A 16792-nucleotide genomic window follows, 5' to 3' on the forward strand; every position below is an offset into this window, starting at 1 on the left:
TAAACTGTGTCGAATGAAGACAACTTTGCTCCTGCTGTATGGCTATTTGACCACAGAGAGGTGCTGGTGGATTTAGTATGAAATAAAAAGCTCCAACATTTGCAGACATTCATCCTTCAGAGATCATAGCCTACATTTATGGCACATGGAGGTACTGTACATACACTTTAGCCACTTGACAGTTATCATATCATACTTGGGCTGAGATCCAAAGATTGCAAAAAGTTTGTTATAGTATTATTCTGCAGTTACTAAAGGAGACTGCTTTGCATTAAATCTCTTTGTTTTTTGCTTGAGAACTGTATTTTTGCCCCATTTAATCAAGACATTGTACTCAATCATTAAAATGTGATTTTAAATTGTTTCCAATACATTACACACAGCAAATGCTACTGCAGACACACTTAAACACTGTTAAAATGGGAAATTAAAAGTAGGAGGCACATGCTTTGCCTTCAGGTGGTGGTATTGGTTCTTTACGGCTGTCTACAGGCCACACTGACTGTCCACCGGGGGCACTATAACCTTTGTTTTTCTGTTTTTCTTCTCAGTGATCCATTTATAAATGCATAGGAAATCTGAGATCGCTGATTGAGAGTATTTGCCCGACTAAATTTTTTATTTTTTTTAAAGTTACATGTGGGCTATTTTTCCCTGGAGTAGGTGACCATCATAAACTAGATTCAAATACATTTTAAATGGATTTATCAGTGGATGTCCTCTTCCCTACTGTCTGCCTCTCCCTGTGTTGAGAATAACTCTGTGGAGAGGGGGAAGAAATTATACAGCGATGTAGATACCCAGAGGACCCACTAGCATCCACCAACAAACACCTGTAATTGCCATACACATGGAAATCTCTAGTGACAAGTGGTGACAGCAAAGACTTGTGCCTTCAGGTAAACAGGACTGGTTGTCAGCTAGAGAATATAGTCATTGATTCATAACAAATCAAGACTATAATGTTGCTTTTCCTTCTCAATTCAATGATGCCTACTTGTAAAACATAGATGGAAAAACATCCAACTGCATGCCTCTAATCATTTAATTGTGGCTAGAACAGAAAATGCAAATCCAACCTAAATGCCAGCTGTGTCTTAACATGGGCTTACAGTGGGCAGTGTCACAACCAGAAGGCCAAATTTGAACCTGGTTTGTGATTCAAATACAAGCCAACAACAAAATACAAGGTACTCTCAAGCAAGATCATTTAAACTACCCTGACAATGGCAAAATGGTTGAGGTTGTAAGAGGTTGTAATAACTTAATTTTATGTCTTTTTAGGCTGATTGTTTTACCCCCCCAGAATGATGCCAAAGAACCTGCATTAAAAATTGCATCTTTAATACATTTAAATGTGACATATGTAAGAATGTGAGGCAATTTACTAATTGCCTTGTATTGCCAGTGTGTGAACGGATTGAAATGTAACTTAAAAAATGCAACCATCTCTGACTTTCTCCGTTGGTAATGGACTCCGGACGTTTTTCAGGGAAAATCCATAGGATGTGATGTTTATGTGCACTCCCGAGAGCCTTCTCTACTGCTCCCCCACAGCACAGTCTGCAACACTAGCTAACGTTAGCTTAGAAATGGAGTTTGCTAATGTCAAAAACAACTGGCACCCACCACAACACAGAGTCTACCACAGAATCCAAAGTCAAAGCATTTACAAACATTACTACAAAGCATTTGAAATATATTGTGATATTTTGTTTTTAGCTGGCTAATGTTAGCTAACATTAGCTTGTTTGCTAACACAATGAAATTGCTAGCTAGTTAACATAGCAAAATAGTGAGTGTATAATGTCAGACTTACTTGCTTTTTAACAATGTGTAGGCGTAGGGAGGCGTCGGCGACGCAAACGGCATTGTTCACATACTTGCCTGCGAACTTTGCGTTTACCTGGAGGATTAAATGTGAATCCACTAGGGGGCAGATAAACATCCTGCCATAAATCTCCTTTTTTAAATATGTCGCTGACTTTCTTCTTCTTTTTTGTTTAATACCGGCTGGCAAAACAACTGCATATCCGCCACCTGGCGTGTGAAACAGGAGATCGCTGCTGACTTGCCTGTCAGATCGACAAACTGCCCCCATGTTCATGCGCTAAATTGCATCTTGCTGACATGCACAACCTACGCTCCAAAGGAACGCAAGATACGCGTGGCAGCCATCTTCATCCAGACTCCCTGGGCTGATCTGGCTGGTAGATTGGCTGGCTTGCGTTGCAGGGTGCAGGGCTTTAGTTTCAGTAAATTTAGTTTTTCACCTGTGAGGTGGATGGATTATCTCGGCAAAGGACAAGTGCTCACTAACACAGATTTTGACAGATTTGTGAACAATATTTGAGAGAAATAGGCCTTTTGTGTACATAGAGAAAGTCTTAGATCTTTGAGTTCAGCTCATGATGAATGGGGGGGGGGGACAAAAGTGTTGCGTTTATAATTTTGTTCAGTGTCTATTCAGCTAATGCCCATTTGAAGCCCACAGAGGCTGAACAGCACAATCACAGTGCAGTGTGGTATGGGTTTTACTGCAAATTTAAAAAATGAAATTGCATTTAATGGCATTATTATTTCCTATATAATAACATGAAGAAATCACATGTCACAAGCAGGTCTTGACAGTTTTGAACAAATATGTAGTTACTGCATTTTGCCTTTGTAGGGCAGTAGACATAAAATGACCCTACTTCTAACCTGATTTATTACCTCAGTAAACACTTCCGAATTAGTTTATGGTCTGAATCCCTAGTTTCAAGTCCTCTTCAATACAGATGTTCATTTTGTAAATTTTCAAGAAAATAATTTGACACTTTCACAGTGTGTTTTCAGTTAATTGCAACATTTTAGTCGCTGATAATAGCTGAGTTTCCCTGCCAGTCAGTCAGAACTGAAGAAGTCCTTTGGATGAGGGACAAAACATCTTCCAGTATCTTCAACCAAGTCCAGTTGCCCTTGATTTTAAACTTTGTTGGATAACTATGACCTGGATGACTGAGAATCTTCATAGACAACATTTTAGTCGGTTTTTCAGCAATTAAATGCTCCACTATGTTCAACTGCGTAGTAGCTAACTTTGTCCATCCATTGTCTGGTGCTCAGCAAGAAGCTTAGGTAGGGTAGGGCCAAAACATTAAAGTTGTGGACTAGAGAAACCAAAACACTGAGTTGAAAGATGTTGAAATGTTACATAGACAGGTATCCTTTGGAACTACGTGCGACCCCTTAACTTACACAATGATTTGATCCACTGTTCATATACAGTTGCTGGTCATATAATTAGAATATCATCAAAAAGTTGATTTATTTCAGTAATTCCATTCAAGTGTAACTCAATCAAGTGAAACTTGGATGTTATATTCATTCATTACACACAGACTGATATATTTAAAATGTTTATTTCATTTAATTGTGATGATTAAAACTGACAACTAATGAAAATCCCAAAGTCATTATCTCCGAAAATTAGAATATTACTTAAGACCAATTCAAAAAAAGGATTTTTAGAAATGTTGGCCAACTGAAAAGTATGAGCATGTACAGCACTCAATACTTAGTTGGGGCCCCTTTTGCCTGAATTGGCATGGAGTCAATAAGTCTGTGGCACTGCTCAGGTGTTATGAGAGCCCAGGTTGCTCTGATAGTGGCCTGCAGCTCTTCTGCATTGTTGGGTCTGGCGTATTGCATCTTCCTCTTCACAATACCCCATAGATTTTCTATAGGCTTATGGTCAGGCGAGTTTGCTGGCCAATTAAGAACAGGGATACCATGGTCCTTAAACCAGGTACTGGTAGCTTTGGCATTGTGTGCAGCTGCCAAGTCCTGTTGGAAAATTAAATCTGCAGCTCCATAAAGTTGGTCAGCAGCAGGAAGCATGAAGCAGACGGCTGCGTTGACCTTGGACCTCAGAAAACACAGTGGACCAACACCAGCAGATGACATGGCACCCCAAACCATCACTGACTGTGGAAACTTTACACTGGATTTCAAGCAACGTGGATTCTGTGCCTCTCCTCTCCTCCTCCAGACTCTGGGACCTTGATTTCCAAAGGAAATGCAAAATTTACTTTCATCAGAGAACATAACTTTGGACCACTCAGCAGCAGTCCAGTCCTTTTTGTCTTTAGCCCAGGCGAGACGCTTCTGACGCTGTGTCTTGTTCAAGAGTGACTTGACACAAGGAATGCGACAGCTGAAACCCATGTCTTGCATACGTCTGTGCGTGGTGGTTCTTGAAGCACTGACTCCAGCTGCAAGTCCACTCTTTGTGAATCTCCCCCACATTTTTGAATGGGTTTTGTTTCACAATCCTCTCCAGGGTCCGGTTATCCCTATTGCTTATACACTTTTTTCTACCACATCTTTTCCTTCCCTTCGCCTCTCTATTAATGTGCTTGGACACAGAGCTCTGTGAACAGCCAGCCTCTTTAGCAATGACCTTTTGTGTCTTGCCCTCCTTGTGCAAGGTGTCAATGGTCGTCTTTTGGACAGCTGTCAAGTCAGTAGTCTTCCCCATGATTGTGAAGCCTACAGAACTAGACTGAGAGACCATTTAAAGGCCTTTGCAGGTGTTTTGAGTTAATTAGCTGATTACAGTGTGGCACCAGGTGTCTTCAATATTGAACCTTTTCACAATATTTTAATTTTCGGAGATACTGATTTTGGGGTTTTCATTAGTTGTCAGTTATAATCATCAAAATTAAAAGGAATGGACACTTGAAATATATCAGTCTGTGGAATGAATGTATACATTATATAAGTTTCACTTTTTGAATGGAATTACTGAAATAAATCAACTTTTTGATGATATTCTAATTGTATGACCAGCACATGTAAACATATTGATTGTAGCAGCTTTAAGTCATCTATTTAAGACAATGTATATATGTATTCATTTTGTAAATGTGAATCTTAATAGCACCTTTGAAAGACAACTTTTCCTCATTATCAGTCATACCAACAGGAGAGAACAGAGAGGTTGGAGGAAGGAAGGAGGAGGCGAGGTTCACATAAAGGGCACTGTATGATCTAAAGTTGACGGAGCACAGAGGGTCTTTTTGTTTTATTTCCCAGGAGAGATGGAGATACAGTGCCCTTTCATGCTGTTAAACACACACACACACACACAGTCATGAAGTCATGCACACACACAGACATGGAATTATGCTTTGTATCACACACAAATACATGTGCACATGAAGCTGGGGTTCCCCCCACCCAACATGTCTCCTATAAAAATGTTCTCTGAGGTCACAGACCCACTCAGACATCCTTTGGGTAAAATGTAACAGAGTTGAGATGAAGAAAAAAGGCTAGGTAGGAAGTGCTCTCTCCCAAACATGTTGATTCCTTTCAGGGTTGATTCAGCAGCCATTTTGCCACTCACAGACTTTCATTTTTTTTGGTCTAGGGGAGAACGTTGAATAAGATTAATAATGAGCACATGACAAGAATCCAAAACAAATGTTTAGATTGAGTTTACCAATTGGCCTAAAGAAACAGACTGGAATCAAAGTCTGGGAGTAAGTCATTTACCTCTGCCTCTGTGAATGTGCATCTGCAGCCTAAGGTTTTGTAAATTGAGCAGTTAATGATCAAGTTAGTTCAAAATTGAAGAAAGTAAAAAGGATAAAAAAAAATAATGCAAAATCCATTTGCATCTCTGTAAAGTGGTTGTTGGAAATTATGGCCCTTAAAGCTGGTGATCCCAAAAAAACTCCTCTGCCTTTGTGGGATGACTGATCACACTGCAACATGTCATTAGTAGCATAACAGGTAGCATAACAACAGCAACAAAAAAAGAATTTCACTGAGATCATCGAAAGTTTGCTGTGACTGTTGAAAAAAATTAAATTTGGTAGCTTCGTACTTACTAGAAAGTGAATATGTATTATATATTTCCCACAATGTCAAACTATTCCTTTACTGACTTCTGACAGTGTCCAGCTTTGGAAATATAACAAGGGTACAGCTGGGACTGCAACTTTGTTGTATTTCCAAAGACTTCTATATTTGTGTTGACACAGACTCAATCAAATACAAAAATCAGCAGCTCCCAAAAGCTATTGGCATCATGCAGCAGAAATTCCCACCCTAGATCAACTTTACATGTGCATGATGAGAGGAATAAGAGCATCCAGCCAGCTACTTAGGAGGGGTCACCCAGCTGTCTGGAGCAGGGCCATGTTAGTCAGCTACAGCGAGGGAGTGCTGCTGCCACCAGCCTGTGAAATCACCGCTCTGATGATGGGAGTCGTCCCCCTGACAGCACAGGAAACGGTGACAATGGAGGTTGGAGAATGAGTCTAGTGAAATATGAGCCTGTCAGAGGGGAGAGAGGCTGAGCACAGTGGTGCAGGGCCGTCGCTCCCCGTGGCTGACTTCATCATTGACACTCCCTGTGGAGGCAGTGGAGGGGTGTGTGAGTGGGGAGTGGGGAGTGGGGGTTTTGCAGGGACCGTCTTCCCTCCACACGATCTCCTCATTTGTTCCAATTGCCTAGGACTATAAACATGAATATCCCAACTTCAATTTCTGTCTTTCAAGGAAGTAAAGCCTTAATGAGAATTTATTGCCCTGTTGTTGTAACCGTGTGGACTCATAGGGATGCTGGAGGAATTGCCCATTTGCATACTCTTTAAAATTGATGAGTGGGGAAAGTGGGGGAACTAAGTTGTAAGAAAGAGGACTTTTTTTGCTGTCGACACCAAATACAAGCCAGATGTTTCAGTGATGAGGCAGGCGGTATTTAAACTGTCAGGCAGTGCACTCGAGTGTGTCTTGTGTCTATGACACAAGCTGCTTCTTTGTCTCGTATAACGCCCATCACTTTCGATGTGGAGTGTTAACACAAGAAGTGAATTGTTTGTTAACTCAGATATATATAGTTGGAGTCAGCTCTGCATAAAGTGTGCGGGAGATGAGCTATTATCAAAACAAATGAGCCAGCAAGTGCAGCTCCATGTAAATCAGAACACTGTTTTCCCCCTTGCTATTCAAATGTCTTCAGCCTTTCACTATCTCTCAGCCAGTGGTTTCTCTTCTGCCTCTATTCTTCCTTTACAAAGCCAGCCTTTCCTCTTACCTTTCCCATGCAGCAATGTGTTTATCCCTTCGGAAATGAAGATTTCTTCACATCTTTATTCATTTAATTAGGTCACAAAGCAAAGCTAGAGCCAGAAGATGAATTACCTGTGGCCTTGATATTGTGCCACAGAATTTCTACACAGTAGGCTTTGCAGAAATTAGACCTCAAGTCTGGAGGTGGGCTTTTTGGAAATGTCGGCTCACAGGCTAGTCCCTATTCTTTCTTTCCACTAAATTCAATTATCCTCACATAAACCTGCTGGAGTGAAGAATGGAGGTCTCAAGTCACGTCTTTTAGCCCTGTCTCATTGTAAGCCAGCTGGTCAAATTAGGGTGGTTTTGGGGAGTACTTTGAGTCTTTGTCAATAGTTGGTCTTTTTACTTATCCAGGGGAAAGTCTAACAAATGTACATGAAAACTTTGGAACAGAGAGAGGGTGTTTGTAAGTTGAGCAGTCTGCTCTAGAAGGACTTATGTTTTTAAGAGTGCAAATTACCATCAAAATACAAAACTGCCTGAGAGATAGTCCAAACTATTAAATAAAGATGTATGTATTCAGTAAAAGCTTAATTAAACTCTTGCACATGCAACATGCAGATTATAGAGGCAAAGCGCCCCAGACAAAAAGTCTGATTAAACACAAGTAATTATTATAATTTTAGCACAAACAATCCCTCATGACATGACCTCTCCATGAACTAATATACACACTGTGGCTAAAATGGGACAGGGGTGGGGAGGGTGTACTTGGTGCAAGCAAATTACTGAAGCTGAATGTTGTCACCTTGTCATTAGTGTCACCTCAAACTTATGATTATGTGTTGCATGAGTGAAATAAATGTCAGATCAACTTAACTATCTGCACAGGGGAGGAAAGAAAGGAAAGAAGGCAGCAGAAGATAGGAGCACAGAATGTCATTTTGTAGTAAGGTTTTTTGTAGTGAAGCAAACCAAACAGGAGAATTGGACATGTTTGTTTTATTTATTCACTTAATTTGTTATATTCAATTAATTATTTGGTGTTTATTATAATTTCACAACTTGCCTAGGGTTCCACTTAGACTGCAGTGTGATCATGGCTTAGCAAAGATGTGATAGATGTTGGAGGGGCATGGCACACACTCAGTAGATGATGATAGGTCAAAACTGTCATCACAGGCATACAAGCATAACAGCCTCCACAATCTGCCTGTATTCATCACAGATCCCCAGGGTTCCACCTCTTTCAGCTTCAAAGCTGTGCAGGCAGTGCAGCTGTAATGGCCCACTGTCAACCTGCTTCACTGGTAATGCCAGAAATTCAAGCCAAAGGCCATTCACAATATCCAGATCTCATTTGGTCATGACTGACAACTTCAAACCCAGAAAAGGGTGTTTCCTCCTGTTTTTCCATTTTCAGCATCAGCAGCATTACACCCACGGCTTCCGTTCCCGCGGGGGTTTTGTGTATTCAATGACGTCTCACCAGTGAGAATGCTGGAAGATCTAATCAGTCCTGCTTCACTTCACTTCATCCGTTTCCTAAATTAGGTCGCAAGCTTGCAGCTGCAAAACGCTTGTTGCTTTACATAGGTTTGCTGGTAGAGTAAATGTGACTTGTTGTTTGTCTTGGGGATTTTTATAGTCCTCCCAACAGATCTTCTGCTTATTGTTGATCAGACATAACATTTTGATGCTGAGTATTTACATTTTGCTCTTACGATATTGCAACCTCATCTGTGTGCAGTCTAGAGTAGTTCTTTTCTCAGGTTTCTACTACACTATCTAGCCATCATGGTCTTTGATCAGGTGCCAGCATGTTTGCAGAGTTCCCACACTGAAGGAGTAGGGCCCTGCAACATTAAAGTGGAATTCCAACATGCCTGCTGCTTCAGATATAGTCAGAAAATGTATTATTAAGAAGGGAGTTTCAAGATATTTTATGCTGCTTGAATTCCGTTGGGATGGACTATAATGTTTTACGCCACATGTGTATCTTACCTTGGTTTTACCCTTGGATCAGTAGGAGCACATCCTGTTAGCTGAGCAGTATCATCTGACACACAATCTGACAAGCTGTTCTGACCAATTATACAAACACGTCCTCCTGCTACATGCTACATGTTGTGCTAATGTGTCCCTGTTCTAGTTTCTTACCCTATGTTGGCATTGTGCATCATGTACAGTATATTCCATCTCACAGTGATACAGTATGTGTCTGCTGGATTTGCTTCTGTACACCCCTTGGGGTATTTTAACATGCCTCATTCAGAATCTTGCTCTGTTTGGATTCACTTGGGAAACACCATGTAGCATATTTTTGATAAATACTATTGAATATGCATTTGTTGCAAGAAATGGACCCAAATCATCTACAAAACTCAAATACCTTCACAGCCATTGCAGATGGTGCTGTTGGGAATGTGCTGCAATATGTCCTTTTCATTACCAATAACAAGCACATGAAGCTAGTGCTGTAAAAGAGGGACCTTTTGGACATTGTGCATAACTGCAAATACCCCACAGAAAAATATAATATATTAATATATTAATTTAAGATACTTAACCAGCATCACAACACATATGAGCAAAAACAGAGGCATGCAAATGAAAAATGGATACATAAAAAAGTTTGTCCATTCTATTTGGAAAAATAATACCTAAGTAAAACAATTCATTGCATCATTTGGCTTCTCTCTCCCTCATTAGGAGTTTCCCATGAGTCTCTCTCTCTCTGACTTCCACACACACACACACACACACACACACACAAAAAAAAATATACACAGACACACGCAAACACATTAACATAAACACATACGGTCAAAGTGCCAGCACGTACTGCACTTTCACAAAACAACATTATGTGGCACAGGGAGCTGGAATGGGGTGATTTTGTGTGAACAGCCTGAACAAACAGCCCATACCAAGAGGAAGTCCCATCAGGTCAGGGTTTTGTTAGGACAGACCAAATATGAGAGTCGGACCAGCGTATCAAAACAACCACATAATGGATTCTCATTCTTCTAGGGGACAGGAAATACTTCTACAAGGAAAGTCTATGCAATTCCAAATCCCATATTTCAAAGCTGAAACTGAATGTTATCAGTTTAATATCTACACTGTACAATCAAATGCAATTAAATACAATAAACAAATATTGTTGTGAAGCTTTTCATGTCTAGTTTTTGTCAAGATCTTGTCAGAGAACAGATTTACCTTCATTGCCAGCTTTCAGGCGGTAGGTAAAACAGTCTCACCACAAGGTCCATTAGTAACTGCTCCGGAGCTTTTAATCAGATCACATGATCTTCCTCAGCAGATTAAGTTTACCCAATTAACAAGAAATCAGAAGTTCAAATTTAGATATTTTGAACATATTGATTTGTATTGATACATACATGTGTTGTTACATGTTACCTTAAAAGGTGAGATTAAAAGTGCTTATTAATTTTATCATATTCTCATCTCATCTATTTAGTATAAGAATAATAAATAAAAATGTGACTTCCTCACATTATGTTATTTTATTTGAAAGTTAACAACAAATCCTGACAACTTTCAACTATTAACCTGCCTCTTTTCTGATTGACTGTGCACCTGTGTGTTTTTTATGTGCGTCTTTGCATGCTGTTTTCTTTCCTTTCGTTCCTTCCATCTTGTTCTTCAGAGACTGAATCGAGTTTTTGGGAGATGAATCCATATGTTTTATTGGATTGATGTACATTACTTTGTTAGAGCTTCATTGTTGTTCACACATTTTCTGTTAAAATTGATTACAGATTAAATTTAACTTGACAATGTGGTGCACCACTGCTAAATCCTTTCCTGTCATTTTAACTATTTGGTTATGAGAAATTCCCAACAATGTTGGCGGACTGAAAACAAACCTGAAGAAGTAAATGAATCACTTCCTTTCCAGATAAAATAAAGATTATTTTTTGTTTAGTTCTATATTTAGATTTGATATCATTATAAGCTCCTCTCTCACTGTTGCAACATGGTGTTGTGTTCCATGCAATGACTCCTCATGCATAATATGATTGGTCTCTGCTGCTGAAAGTCAGAGGACATGTCAAATATTGGTGGCAACAAAAAAACATTCTGAAGAGAGTAAACTTGTAGAAATGAATGGGTCTCTGGCTGTGTGGTGACAGTATGTGACAATGATGGAAATATGATCCAATCAGATTATTTTTCAGGATGTCTGCACACATCTCGACGTGTCAGATTGCGGAAACTCAACAACATGAAAACTAGTGTGACTGATTCATTTATGCACAGCACCAGTACCACCACCCAGACATTGCTGTTTGGTGTTTGCAGGCATTTTATATGCAGTGTGTATTTTTCTGGATTTGTAAAGGTCAGATTTCCATACCCGCCTGAATCATCATGACAAAACTACATATAGAACCCAGAAAAATGCCTTAATGCATTAAACATATTACACCTAATATTTTTACCTAATATTATGATGATTTTAGTAATTTGTCATAACTTTCACGCATGTATTTGGATATGTAAACCTGCAGATGTCGGTCCATATGAAGCATAGTGAGCCACTGCTGTCAGAGTGGGGTTATATCATTCATATTCCATTTCGTGCACAAAGCAGACGTGTAAATGTATTTATTGTATATGACATTTTTGACAGTGTTTTCACTGTTAGAAAAATACAGATTTCATCACCACATGTCAAAGATGCTGTATAACTGTCACCTACTCTTGTACTGAATGTCAGCGTCACACGCTGTTGCATCTTTTCAGTGAGTGTACAGTATGATCATGAGCTACCAAAGTAAATAAATGCAGATCAAAACAACTGGCAACTTACAGTAAAATATGAAAGACATGTGTACTATGGGCAATAGAGTAGACTAGAAGACCGAAGACTAGGCCTATTCTGCATTATAACTAGGGGTGTGACGAGACACTTAGCCCACAAGATCGAGAAGAGACAAGATTTTAACACTGAATGTTGAATTCTATGAAAATTTAAACACTTTATTTCCTGCATTTTGATGAATTTTTCTGCACCAGTTTATGGTGATTTTTTGTTTTATATATATAAAGAGAAACACAAAATTCAGGAGGCAGGTGACAATTCAAAATTAACTATAACAGAATATCACAGAATAATAAAAGTCAGTGCAGCTCTTCTGTGTCATTCTGTGGTGCTGTCAGATCTGTTTCTCCTGTAGATCAACTTTAATATCACCCCTGCTGATTCATGATTTAGTATTCCCTCCTCTAGTAACCTCTGAATGTGACTGTGGCACCTTTTCACCATAATGATGTATTATTCAATTTGATTTAGTTATAAACTCCTGGACTTTAATAGCTCCTGTGTTTCAGCAGCTTTTCTGCTCATGGTCAAACCTTTCTGCACATTCAGAATTTCTCTCACAAATCTGTGTTCTCTGACTTGTCCAGAGAAAACGCAGAATATTACCAGACTAACGTCATCATTTAATGAGAAGTCTACCTGCCCGATACTCTGCTGTGCATTACGTTTGTCCGACGCAGTTTGGGATTGCATGTGAAACTGAAACTAAATGAAACACTTTTGATCAGGCACAAATCTCACCGCAAATCCATGCGATAACTTCCAGTGCAGCTCACAGTCCTGAACAGAGCAAGGCTCCGCTTCAGTTTTTAGAAGTTTATGTTGCAAAACTCTAGCAGCTACGTTACCACTTGTCACAGCTGTCTGGACTCACAGTGCGAGCAGTGTGGTTGATTACTATCAGGGCGTACGCCGGTGTGGCATCAGCTGGGCAGAGTTGATTTTCTCCGTGCATCTTATCAGTTATACATTTGTATTTCACTGCGTGAGAAAATTAATGTGTGGCCTGACAGCATTTGAAAAATGTCATTTGCTTGAGTCTCGCGAGACAGCTTTTTACCTGACAAGAATTCTCGTCACAATTTAATCTCACAAGATCTCGTCACACCCCTAATTATAACCATTCTATTAAAAAAACATGGGGTGGCTTTTATTATAAAGCCGTCACAGCAAACACAAAATTTTTGTTCAGTTAACTTTAACTACATTCGATCATCAATATTCGGTTTACAAAACAAGGCAACAACTGCAGATCACTTTTAAATTTAACAAGAAGGCCCAGTCACAGTGAGATGTTGATTAACAACCATTCTGCTAACACAGCTTGTTAAGTTGCACTGTAAACAGATACACCAGTTGCTCGTCTTCTGTATTTTTGCTAACAATCTTGCTGCTCAAGGAGTGTTTGATGTAGTATGAAACTGCACTTGCTGTTACCACCAGTAACCACAGATGTCGCCATACCAGTCCAAACTGATCTTGATTATATGAAGTATTTTGGAATTTCAAAAGTCATTGTTTGTATTCCACATTGTGTATTCTGGCCACAGTGAACCATGCAGGGATTTCTAATAAAAAGCCAACAACAGCTCGATCAATTGGAGAGGTAGGTAGAGACAGCTTTCTGATGCTCTGCATTGTAATACTAAGTCTGTAGCAGTAGTGTTTTTTTCCAACAACACATTTGAACTATTTATAGAAGTTCACTGAATTTCACAAATTACAGTAACAAGCCAAACTGAATAAACAAAGTACAATCAGTTACAACAATATAATCTCCATCATTAAAGTCATGCATCAGTGGGATATTTGTATATACACTCTTCAAAAGGTATAGATGACCTATGTTTCATCTGACCAGACCAAGAGACGCCAAGACAGTAAACATACAGCTTAGATACTGTGAGTCTTGTTTTTTGCAAAGCACCCTTTTCTGCCAGTTGAGCTCCCTGTTTTACTGAATAAAGATAAGGACAAATGTGGACACGACACAAATGTGCAAGAATTTAGAGGAGTACTAGGAGTAGCGCAGGGTACTGACAGTCAGTCTTTATGTTGACTTATAATTTGATGGAGTTGACTAATGACCTGCCGACTTCCTCTTGCTGTTAACACAACATTAAACAGGATGTGCCCCAAAATCACAGTATCCCAGCCTGACCCACTGAGGCAGTGAAGGGAAAAACAAAACAAAAACTAGTTCTTCTGACTCACTGGGCATGTATGTCTGTCCCCACACTGCATGGATGGATGCACCTGGGTAGACTTTGTCCCCTAATTTTATTTTTTGGATTGTAGCTGAACCCTTACTTGTCTGGATCCACTCATTTCATTCCCAGCATCGTTTCACACTTCAGTTATAATTCAAACAGAGCCCCTCTGCCGGGGGTGTGCATAAATGTTTGTGTGCAGATACAGTAAACACCTCTTTTGAAAGTCAATGATGTGTCCTAACATTAACCAAACCAGACTGGCAGAGTTGCAATGAGAGAAATATAGTTAATAGGACAATTTTATAGTGTAGATTGCAGGGATGTGAACTGTGTACCAACCTGCAATACACATAATGTAACAGTGTGTTTGTGTGTGTGTGCATGTCTACTTTAAACCCCCAAATTGTTTTCAGTGCCAGAGGAACCCTTGTTTGCCATGGGCCCAGCATACCAAGACAGCACAAAATAGTTGAGAAACAACAGCAACAATGAACCAACAACAAATGGATTCCATTCACATTTCAATGGAATAGCAATCAGGGTCACTCTAGCGTGGCAGCATTCCAGTGCCTGATCAAGACCTGTAAAATAAACAGACAATAAATAACACTTTTGTTAGAGGAACTGTAATACTCCAGACAGACTCCAGAAAATTTTCAAAACAATATGAGACACTGCACATGAATGAATAATTTGTCCAAGTTCAAACTAAATAACTGCAGATATAAAGTTATTCACTATTTTGACCCCATGAATTACAAAACTGTATATTTTATTTACATCCTGGCAGCTATCAATAAATCAAATGCAAATGCACAAAAATGAAAAGATTCCGGTATCTGTGGCTGTCGCAGGACCGTAATAAGCATGGCCAATCATGCAGAGAGTGAGACAGCTTTTTCTGATGTACACTTTTCTGGCAGAATGATTAAATTAAGCATTATAGCCATCTTAATCATAATGGCCCTCATAATAATATCCCTGGTCAAATATTTCTCCAATACAAGTAAAAGTTGTTCAGTGAATAAAGATTATATTAAGTCACAACCAAACAAAATGTTGTGCATGAAGTGCACTATTGTCAATACAAATATTTTGCTGTGACTGACTTCTACTGTACTGTCCATCTCACAGGTCTCCAGTGGAGACAGGTGAGAAAAGAAGTCCTTATTCAACTTCTGTAGCAATTGATTGAAATAATTATTCGCCTTCTTTGGTTGAAGAAGATTAATCCAGCTGCACTAAAAGGCCTTTCACAGGCTGCAGAGGCAGGCGGGGCTGTGTTTAGCTTGATAAACAGTTAGGAGACAGCTCGGTTAGAAGTCAATATCAATATCGGGCATGCATCCAGTTGTTTGCTCATGTTCTGTGTGTGTACATGCTTCGTATTAGAAAAGTAAACGTCTTCATTAGAAGCGCTTGAGGAGATGTCAGCAGGCTGCAGCAGAGGCTCATCGTGAGTGCAGCTCTCATAGCCCCCTCTCCTTGATCTTTGAGGATTTCCAAAATAGGCAAATTTACTAGGTCCTGATTTCAGGATAAGGTAGAAAAAAGCCTGCTTCTTTTTTCTAGCTTTTTTCTTTACTGGCTGATGTGACAACTGTAGCAAAATGATTTCTAGCTAGCTAATAAAGCTAATGGTAGCTTTGTGTCATCTCTGGTTTACTTTTTAATGTTTCAAACTGACTTGTTTTAAAACGAGAATCTGGTAAAGGGGGTTGATGATCCATGTGGAAGACATGTGACTCTACATACAGAAAGCAGCATTGTTCTTGTGTTGCAGTGTAGAGCCATTAGGCCTAATGTTATAAGTACGATAAGTAAAAAGGTAAGATCAGACTCTATTTTCATTCGAACATAACTCGGGTTGGCTGGTTTGCTTACAGTTCAGCTAACATTAGAGCTGATGAACACACAGTTTAATAAATTCTTTAAACGTTTCTGCTTGTGTTTTTGGAAAAGATTAAGTGTTGCACTAACAGCCCCATCTGCATGCTTCAGTGTGTGGAGAAATCCAAAGATTGACAGACCTGCCACACCGAGTCATGGGCGTCGACTGGGCTGGGCATTCAGGGATGTACCGCCGACAAATTTTTCTTTATCCCTGAATAATTATCTGTGAATAATGTTTAGGGTTACTATGACACAGGTTTCTCCAGGTTATGTTAGGGTAAGTTGCTAAGCTATAGTAAGCCAAAAGTGACAGCCTGTGACTCTCTAAAGCAGTAGGTCAGACTCTATCACTCCTCTCTGTTAGGTCGACTGACTGACACAGTTGTCTCGATAAGGATGCACTCTGATCTCATTTCCTAGGTAACCCAAGGCCGAGGTTATCTTTATTTTGTTTCATTACAGACAGACTGACTGTCTCTGCTTACATGTGATCTCCAGATCCCGACGTAACTTATGTAATGCAATGAGTCTTGCTTCCAGCAGGATGGCTACACATATTTAGGCCAGTAAAAAAAGTTATTTATTTATATAACTGTTTTTTAAAAACGGGCCAACGATCGGCCCATAAAGCATGGACAGCGGCCTATGGGGTGATTTTCTATACTGACACTGGGTCGGCCCAATCACGTCTCTTACTAGTCCTCACCCCCTCTGCTCTCTGTTCCTTGCTTTATGCCCCCCCCCCCCCCCCCCCCCCCCCCCCCCC

At 39.7% G+C, this 16792-nt stretch overlaps 1 protein-coding gene across 1 annotated transcript in view; it reads right to left on the bottom strand.

Moving 5' to 3' along the window:
- Positions 1–11688: 11688 nt before the first annotated feature.
- Positions 11689–16792, bottom strand: part of loxl1 (lysyl oxidase-like 1) — a 27772-nt gene continuing 22668 nt past the window's right edge. The window contains exon 7 of the mRNA XM_046032988.1: positions 11689–14714. Within this exon, the coding sequence (XP_045888944.1) occupies positions 14708–14714 (7 nt within the window). The 3' untranslated portion in view covers positions 11689–14707. The remainder of the gene's footprint in view (positions 14715–16792) is intronic.

The sequence above is a fragment of the Micropterus dolomieu genome, linkage group LG20, assembly GCF_021292245.1.
Source record: "Micropterus dolomieu isolate WLL.071019.BEF.003 ecotype Adirondacks linkage group LG20, ASM2129224v1, whole genome shotgun sequence".
NCBI classification, from domain to species: Eukaryota; Metazoa; Chordata; class Actinopteri; order Centrarchiformes; family Centrarchidae; genus Micropterus; species Micropterus dolomieu.